Source organism: Colletotrichum fioriniae (assembly GCF_027942845.1).
Source record: "Colletotrichum fioriniae strain IMI 355084 chromosome Unknown scaffold_9, whole genome shotgun sequence".
In the NCBI taxonomy this organism is placed as follows: domain Eukaryota; kingdom Fungi; phylum Ascomycota; class Sordariomycetes; order Glomerellales; family Glomerellaceae; genus Colletotrichum; species Colletotrichum fioriniae.
Window position 1 is genome coordinate 552,990 of NW_027076845.1, and position 9,236 is coordinate 562,225.

Consider the following 9,236-nt stretch of genomic DNA (forward strand, 5'->3'; position numbering starts at 1 on the left):
CACCAACCCCTCGTCTCCGACCAAAGTACTCCTCGCGTGTGTGTACAATCTCCCAATCAACCCGACATCCGCTGCCTCATTCGGTCTGCCTACCTTGCCTTACCTCACCTTACGTTCTACGGATACCCGAATTACTTATCATCTGTCGATCCGAACCGGGCCATGAGTTCTCGGTAGCTTCCACGTCGCCGCTTTTACCCCAAGCAAGAATGCTGAATGCACAGCTTGGAGGGCTGCCAGGATTATAGCAGCATTTCGATACCGACAACAAAAAAAAAAATAAACTAGTCTTCGTCTACGGTTTCTCACATTAAATCTTCTCTTGATCACCTTTTCTACAACCCACTACCTCTTTCGGGGGGCAAACACCGTCCTGAACATGGACGCTCAGGTACGTTTGCAGCGCCTCCTTTTGCGATTTACCTTGCGGCTTTCTGGTTGGGCTTGGGCTGCCTCAAAATCGTTGGCCTTGTGCCCCGCCATTCCGACCTCCATCATCACCCCTCCTCCCACCAACGCCCGCTGCCTCCATGGTCTGACCGCCGCCGCCGGCCTTCACTCCGGTGACCCAAGCCTGCCCATGGGAATGGGGACTCTCACGATGGCATGCCATGGAGGAGAATGGGCCTCGCCGCACATGGACCAGAGCTGACCCCACTCGTCGCACAGATTGAGAACGCCGTCGAGGCCGCGTTCAACGTCGGTAGCGATCAAAACCTCAAGCAACAAGCCTTCGACTACCTGAACCAGCTGCGAGCCGACCCCCAAGGCTGGCAGGTCTGCACCACCCTCTTCACTAGATCACAGCGCCCTTCCGAAGTCGTCCGCCTCTTCTGCTTGGAAGTGGTTAATTATGCGATTTACACACAAGGCCTCGACCGCAACAGCCTTTCGTGGCTAAAGGACAACCTCCTCGAATACGTCCGCAATATCTACAGCCAGAACCTGCAAGACCAGGTCGACCCCTCCCACCTGCAGAACAAGCTCTCGCAGACCCTTACCTACCTCTTCGTCTTCCTCTACAACGATGGTTGGGAGTCCTTCATCGACGACTTCCTGGCTATTGCCAGCAGCCCCAACAACACGGCCGGTGTTGTTCTCTACTTACGAATCATTGGCTCTGTCCACGACGAGATTGCCGACATGCTGTTGACGCGCAACAGCAACGACGCGAAGCGCAACACCGACCTGAAGGATCAGCTGCGAGAGCGTGATGTCCAGAAGATTGCTCAGTCATGGAAGGACTTGCTGGCGCAGTATTCGGGCCAGAGCGATGTCATTGTTGAGATGATTCTCAAGGTTATTGGCAAGTGGATTAGCTGGATGGACATTTCCTTGATCGTAAACCAGGAAATGCTCAACCTATTGCTTCCTGTTGTTGGACGGACAAATCGGTCTGGCAGCGAGGACAAGGTTCGGGACGCCGCCATTGACACTCTCACCGAGATCGTGGGCAAGAAGATGAGGGGCCCCGAGAAGATGGAACTGATTTCGTTCCTCAACCTGCGCGATATCGTGGCCCAGCTCATCGCCAGCGCCCCTCTGAGCGAGCTCAAGTCTACACCTCAGTACGATACCGATCTTGCCGAGGCTGTCGCTAAGCTCGTCAACACCGTCATGGCTGATATTGTACGCGCTCTCGAGGACGGCCAGGCCAGCGAAGACACCAGAGCCAAGTCCGAGCAACATCTTCACGATTTCCTACCCTTCCTTCTCCGATTCTTCTCTGACGAGTACGACGAGGTGTGCTCGACAGTCATCCCCTCCTTGACCGACCTCCTTACCCTCCTGCGAAAGGTCGGCGCCAACTTGCCTGCTTCTTACAAGGAGATGCTTCCTCCTATTCTTAACGCCATCATTATGAAGATGCGCTACGACGAGACCTCTAACTGGGGTGACGAAGACGAGCAAACGGATGAGGCCGAGTTCCAGGAGCTGCGGAAGCGGCTGCAGGTTCTCCAAAAGACCGTTGCTGCTGTAGACCAAGAGCTTTATATCGATGTTCTCAGCAACCTCGTTTCCCAGACCTTCACAACGCTTGACCAGCAAGGGTCTCAGATGGACTGGAGAGATCTGGATCTTGCGCTCCACGAGATGTATCTGTTTGGCGAACTCGCGCTACCTAACCAAGGGCTGGGCACCAAGAGCCAGCCCTCAAGCACAGCAACAGAACGACTGACCATCATGGTGACCAAGATGGTTGAGTCCGGTAGGTGACTTCCCTTGACATTGACTCGAGCCAAGCCCCTGACTGTTTTATAGGAATTGCTAACTTCCCCCACCCCGCGATTCTGCTCCAGTACATGGAGATCTGTGTCCGGTACTGGCAAGTATTTGATGCTCGCCAAGAATACATCCCCCAGGTCTTGGAGAACTTTGTACGACTGGTTCACCACGACCACGTGCGCATTAAGACACGATCCTGGTATCTCTTCCAGAGATTTGTCAAATTTCTCAGAGCCCAGGTCGGCAATGTGGCAGAAACTGTTATTCAGTCCATCAGTGACCTTCTGCCGATCAAGGCCGAGGTCTCAGAGAGTAACGGAGACGATGACATGTCGTCAGATGAGTCTGATCACTCTGCAGACGCCCTGTTCACAAGCCAGCTTTACTTGTTTGAGGCCATTGGTTGCATTGCGTCGACTGGAAGCACACCTGCAGACAAACAGGCATACTATGCCCGCCTTGTGTTGAATCCTTTGTTCAGTGACATGGAATCCCATCTACCAAAGGCAAAGGCAAACGATGCCCAGGCCATTCTCCAAATACATCACATCATCCTGGCTCTTGGTCGCCTCGCCCATGGATTCTCTGACTGGCAGCCCGGCAGCACCTCGGTCCAGAACCGACCTCCCCCGGACAAGCTTGTGTCTGATGAATTCTCGAGAGCTGCCGAGGCCATTTTGATTGCCCTCAGCGAGTTGAACAACTCCACCGACATTCGCACTGCTTGCCGAGCATCCTTCTCCAAGTTGCTAGGCGTCCTCGGATCCGCTGTGCTGCCGCAGCTTCCTCAGTGGATCGAGGGATTCCTGTCCCAAAGCTCCTCCAAGGACGAGATGGCTATTTTCCTACGACTCCTTGACCAGATTGTCTTTGGCTTCAAAACGGAGATCTATAATGTCTTGAACATGCTTCTCACTCCCTTGCTGCAGAGAATCTTTGCCGGCCTGTCCGAACCAGTCACCGGTACAGACGACGAGATCCAGCTTGGCGAGTTGCGGAGGGAATACCTGTCCTTCCTGCTGGTCATCCTGAACAATGAACTCCAGTCCGTTTTCATCAGTGAGGCCAACCAGGGTTTCTTCGAGTCGCTCATCAACTCTGTCATCACCCTCGGCCGGACTCTCGTGGCAGAGAACATTGGGCCCAGTCGGTTGGCCTTCAGCGTTTTGGCACGCATGGTCGTCGTCTGGGGCGGTCCCGACTGCGCAAAGATCGCCGAGAACCCAGAGGCCCCCAGCGGCTCCCCGAACCCGACCATCCCGGGCTTCGACCGCTTCATGATTGACCGATTTCACCCGCTCTGCTGGGAAGTCTTCCAGGACCCTAACTTTAGGCCGCACAACGACGCGCAGAGCAAGCAGGTGCTTAATGAGATCGCCGGCCTCGAGCAGGCCATTTACCTCAAGACGGGAGAGATGTTTATCCAGCACCTCCATTCATCCTTGTTCCCGCACCTGGGTATCGACGGATCCGACTTTTTGAGGTCCATGTCGACGTCCACGGATAGGAAGGGATTCTCGAGTTACCTGCAGGGGCTTCTGAAAAGCCGTAGGTAGATGGAGACGGGAGATGGTGTGTAAGGCATCGGTAGCAATGGTCAGGGGTGTGTGGTATGAGGGGGGCTGATATGTTGTGCAAAACGCATTATTAAAAGCGTATGAATGGAAAGGGGGAGGATTCATTGAAAGGGGGGGAAAGGCAATTAGGATTCTTCTCTCTCGCTCTTTCTCTCTCTCTTCCTTCTCTTATCTTGGCCACTTTTCTTTGTTTAACATATCCACTGGCCGCATCGCCTTGGAGTTTTAAGGGAGGCATTAGAAATGAAACGACACACAAATGACAAAAAGAAAGATTATGTTTCTCGCTCGCTGTGTGTGTCTGTTTGCTAGGTAGGGTATTGATGATGTCTCGCGCCCACCAGACTTGTAGAGGTTACTTTCCAATATTGCTCCCTGAATCAAAGACAAATCAGATAATGGCAAACGTTTGAGGAAGGGAACAAGAATAGGGTCATATTTTCGTCTTGCGTCTACTGTGACGGCTCTGTCACTACGAACGTGACAGTGTCAACGAGAACTATTCCGAGTCTGATGACAGGGCTTGACCGTGACTCTCTTAGGCATTCTCATGTAGAAACGTTTTGAGAGTTTGGTGTTGTTGGTAAGTTCAACTTTCTTGAGGATCGATTCCCCGTGATTACAGTATGGATGTGGAATTCCCCGTGAGGTAAGGGAACGGTGATCGACGTCGAGTCCTATATTCAATCTGGAATTGGAATCTAGAGGAGAAGGAGGGGGGGTTGTGACACATTGAGTTCCTGTGATTATCTTGTTTTAGAATTGGTTCTTGGGCTTTCAACTCAACCCCCCGGCCCCGCGTAGGTTCTCATGGATGGAGGCACAGAGGAAACCGGTAGAGAAAGGGGGGGCAAACTTAGCAGGTTCCATATTTGCCTCGCGATTGTTTCTTTCGTGTAGCTACTCATTCTAAATATGTTGACATCTAGATTATTCAACTTTTCCGTTCTTATTCTCTCATGGTATAATCCTTCAACCACCCTCCCCTTCAACCTCGCGAGGGCTTAAGAGAGCCAGAAGATCTAACAAAGTCTCCGGATCATTTCTCTGCAAAGAACCGTGGTTCAATAATAGAGGGAAGGGAGAAAGAAAAAAAAATAACCGCCTACGTTCACGGCTTTTCTCTTGTCGGCCCAGTCACATACTGAATACGAAAGACCATCCATCTACCTTGGCATACCCGATATAAATGTGGAAAACCCCCAGAAAAGTGACTTCAACTCTCAAGATTTGCAGTATCGAAGGCTCTAGGTTTGTTACCAATGATGAACTTGTATGAGTCTTCTACTTAGGCATCACAATGGTCGCGGGTCATTATTGGTCTCATTTTCAACGGTGGAGAGAGAGAGAGAGAGAGAGAGAGATAGAGATAGAGAGAGTGTGTGTGTGAGAGAGTACGAGACCAACAATGAGATATCTTCTCTCACTCCTTCTACAATAGCTTTCAACTCGTGCGTGAAAGAAGCTGGCTACATGAAGCTCACCAACCCTTGCAAGCCCGAATGTTATAAACTTCAACTGCCTCGAAAGGCAGGAGACTGTAAGTCATTCAAACCGAAACGGTATCAAGCGAGTAGCTCCCAAACTACAGGTCCATGTAAGTTAGAAAGCATGTGCTAGACTCACCTTTAAGTAATACTTATAGCCCCCCCCTTCTCTACAGTTTTAGAACTTTGAAAGCTAGCAACTTGGGACTCTGAATGTAGAAAAACGCAACTTCTTGCTTCACGCGCACGCCCCAATCATCTGGTGTACCGTGTCTTGCCAACTAGATAGCGAGACGGGGTACGTCGATACTGACTAACAACCACTCTAGGATCCCTTCAGCTCGTAAATAGGATATCTTGCTTCAAAAGTTTTACACAGTACATGGCTTTGGTATGCGGTTCACTTGGGATAACCCACCTATTGTACCAAGGTCGAAGATGTGATGGACACTCATCTATACAGGTGAGACTTGGACGTAAAATATGCAGAACAAACAACCCCCCCAAGTACAATCCGCCACGACCTTCTTAAAACGACGCTTGCCAATCCGACTAAACATCCACCCGGCCCCATTTCAGCAAAGCAAACGAACGGGGAACACGTCCGTATTGTTTGACTCAAAAACTCGGATTTATAAGCATCAGCTATAACGTTGGGGAAAAGAAGAGAAAAAAGGGCCCCGGCTAACACCCCTCATCTCAAGGCTAGGATGAACCGCGGTTAGCAGGGGAAGGGGGGTCGGTGGGAACAGGAGGGGTTCCGCTGTCCAAACGGCGATTCAACCCCGCTACTCATGTCAACTCACGACCAACTTTCTTCAGCAGACGAACGCCGTCAGTCTGTACGTCTTTCTCTGCCGTGCGATGATATATAAACTGAGACGGTATTTGCGACCCAAAGGCACTACGCCGTTTTCTGGTCCACGAGCCTTGAGTGAACGAGTTGTGGTTGACACCGGAAGTTATCCGCCTTGCAAAAATTGACGAGCCACCCTGTCAACATAGCGTCCACCGGCTTAGTAAACACCCAGATATAGCTTCGTCAAAACTTCGGCTGGAGAACCAGACAACACAGCTCAATCCCACCTCACGAGACGGGGTCTGTAGGCCGCTCGATAATCTATTCGTACCCCAAAGAGCGGTGACATGTTCAAGCGCCGCAAAAATGAAGTGACGAAAAGTCCGCAGCTTATACACACCCCTGACCGGCCCGCACCGCCTTCGATGTTGCTTTCGCCGTATCGGTCTATCCCCCCACAAGGCCCGGCACCTAAACTGGGGTACAGGGGTGAAGAAAACAAAAGACAACAGCAAAAATCAGTTGCCCTACTTCCCAATTCTAATGCCGAGGCAAAACCTGCATATCTTCAGCAATGCATTTTGCCGCAGTGGATTCGATTTTCCAAGGCATTGCTCCTCCGTCTCGGAAGAGCTGCGCGGCCTGGAGGCGTGGGAGGCCTTTGCCTGTAACCTGATTCTAGACCTAGGAAACGGAACTCCCAGCAGAGGGCCAAGCCAAATCCACACGATGGGCGCAACCCTTTCCGCAATGGATTTCGAATTGGACGGGCCACAGATATAGATCCACACGTGTGCTGTCAAAGGCCCCCCTCCCGAGTGTTCGGTCGTTCCATATGTAGGGCCTGGCTCGCAAGTGAAGTACAGACGTCTGCATCCCTCTGCTATCATCCAATCGAGTGAGCTGTCGAATCTTCGAGTCTGGAACCGTCACGAAGAGCATCTTCACCCGTGAATTACGAGTCTGCGGTAGAGCAGGCACCTACTAAGAGAAAGTCGTCAGCAAGCATAATCTCGAGATGACTCCCCGTTATCCCGGCCGACAGGATGTCGACCCGACACCTCTGGCCCAGCCGCTCAGCTTCCCCTTCTCGACGGCCGTCGCTCCGAACCGCCTCTTGAAGGGCGCCATGTCGGAGCGAGTCTGCACCTGGGACGTCGCCGACGCCTCCAAGCGCGGCGCTCCCACCGAAGAGTTCCTGAACCTCTACCGCAACTGGGGCACCGGCCGCTGGGGCGTCCTCCTCACCGGCAACGTCATGATTGACCCGGGCCACCTCGAGGCACCCGGAAACCCAGCAATCTCCCTTGAGCACCAGCCCATCGAGGGCGACGAGCGGTTCGAGACATGGCGCCGCATAGCCGCGGCGGGTAAGGCCGAAGGCTCTCTCCTCCTCGCACAAGTCGGTCACCCGGGACGTCAGGTCGTCAGCGCCATCCAGTCGGACCCTGTCTCCGCCTCGGACGTACAGCTGGTGACGGATTTTGGGGGCATGACGTTCGCCAAGCCGCATGCGGCGACGTTGGAGGAGATCAAGAAGCTCACGGAAGGCTTCGTGCACTGCGCCGAGTACCTCGAAAAGGCCGGCTTTGACGGCCTCCAGCTCCACGGCGCACACGGCTATCTGATGGCGCAGTTCCTCTCGCAGACGACGAACAAGCGGACGGACGTGTACGGCGGCTCGCTGCGGAACCGTGCTCGATTCATTACCGACGTCGCCGACAGCATCCGCGCGCGGACGGGCCCCGGGTTTGTCATGGGCATCAAGATCAACAGCGTCGAGTTCCAGGAGTCCGGATTCACGACTGATGAAGCCGCAGAGCTGTGCCAGCTCTTGGAGGAGCACAAGTTTGACTTTGTCGAGCTGAGCGGCGGAACGTACGAGAGCTCTGGGTGGCACCACAAGAGAGAGAGCACCAGGGCCCGTGAGGCCTTCTTCCTCGACTTTGCGGAGAAGATTGTGCCGCACGTGAGCAAGACCAGGACCTATGTCACGGGCGGTGTCCGCTCAGTTGGCGCCATGGTTGATATCTTGCAGGCTGGACTCGATGGCGTGGGCATCGGGCGGCCTGCTTGTGCGGAGCCGAGGTTGCCAAAGGACATATTCGAGAACGGCGTCAAGGGTTGCGTCAAACCCCTGCTCGACGAGCAGGATTTTGGTCTTGGGGTTGCCATGGCGGGATCGCAGATGCTGCAGATGGGCCACAACGAGGAGCCCATGGACCCGTCAGATCAGAAGTCGACAGAAGGCTTGGTGAAGGACCTCACGGCTTGGAAAGCCCGAGTGGCTGAAAGCAAAGGGCAGCTGTACGGGTTCGCCAGGCTGGAGTCGGCTCCCGTGTTCCCGTATGGAAATGCTGCCCCGGCAAGGTTGTAATTAGAGTCTCGGTCGTCGTGGGTGTTCCGTCGTTGCCTATTCGTATACGAGAGGGATATCAGAGTTCGTGCTATCGAGTACTGTCTTAGTTTCTACCGAGACATGGTATGATTGAGCTTTGTGATCTGCTTTGAAGACACGGCGGTGTGTGTAGAGTACCTATTCAGACAATGTCTCATCAGACACGCGGATAGGAAAGGGCCAAGGGGCTCTGAGAAGAAAAATCTGCTGTGGCAAATCGCCGACGAGAAACTCATCACTCTGAATAACGTCTTGAAACACAAATTGGGCCCTGAGATGCGATTCTAGATGCTATCGAGAGCCGTATGACGGAGAAACATGACGTGGACCCCTTGCGTATGGTTCATCTGAGCCTCCCCAGGTGAACCATGACTCGACTGTTCAGAACTTGTTTAGTAGCTTGACCTCTAGAGTATCACGTCTAACTGAGTACGCGGAACACCGGGGCTTCGACTGGCGTGAAACTGTCCGTAAGCCCGAAGCCTCTCACGCTTTTTCGGTCTCAATTTACAATTTGTTGCATGTGCTCAAAGGGATACACATGGACGGAAGAACAAACGCAACAAGTACGGCAGGATTTTTGAGAATACAGAGTGATGCGGACGGAGAAAGAGTGAATGTGTATAAGACTCCGCCGACGAGAATGCTCGCCGCTTGGTCTGTTCGCACCTCCTTCAGTCGCGTAAGCCTGAGCAGAACAGAGTAAAAAACTCGCAGGTTTTGACTTCGTGCGCGTCCCTGGAGTCAGA

At 53.0% G+C, this 9,236-nt stretch overlaps 2 protein-coding genes across 2 annotated transcripts; both read left to right on the top strand.

The window, feature by feature from the left end:
• Positions 1-379: 379 nt before the first annotated feature.
• LOS1 (pre-tRNA nuclear export protein) lies at positions 380-3,782 on the top strand (the record flags this gene model as incomplete). Its single annotated transcript, XM_053194512.2, has 3 exons — positions 380-391; positions 670-2,209; positions 2,263-3,782. 3 exons carry the CDS (start codon positions 380-382, stop codon positions 3,780-3,782), a joined length of 3,072 nt encoding a protein of 1,023 aa, XP_053048008.2.
• A 3,325-nt stretch (positions 3,783-7,107) lies between these two features.
• Positions 7,108-8,466, top strand: N0V96_007623 (uncharacterized protein; the record flags this gene model as incomplete). The annotated part of the gene is made up of 1 exon (XM_053194513.2): positions 7,108-8,466. The coding sequence occupies one exon, from the start codon at positions 7,108-7,110 to the stop codon at positions 8,464-8,466; it is 1,359 nt and encodes a 452-aa protein (XP_053048009.2).
• Positions 8,467-9,236: the final 770 nt, after the last annotated feature.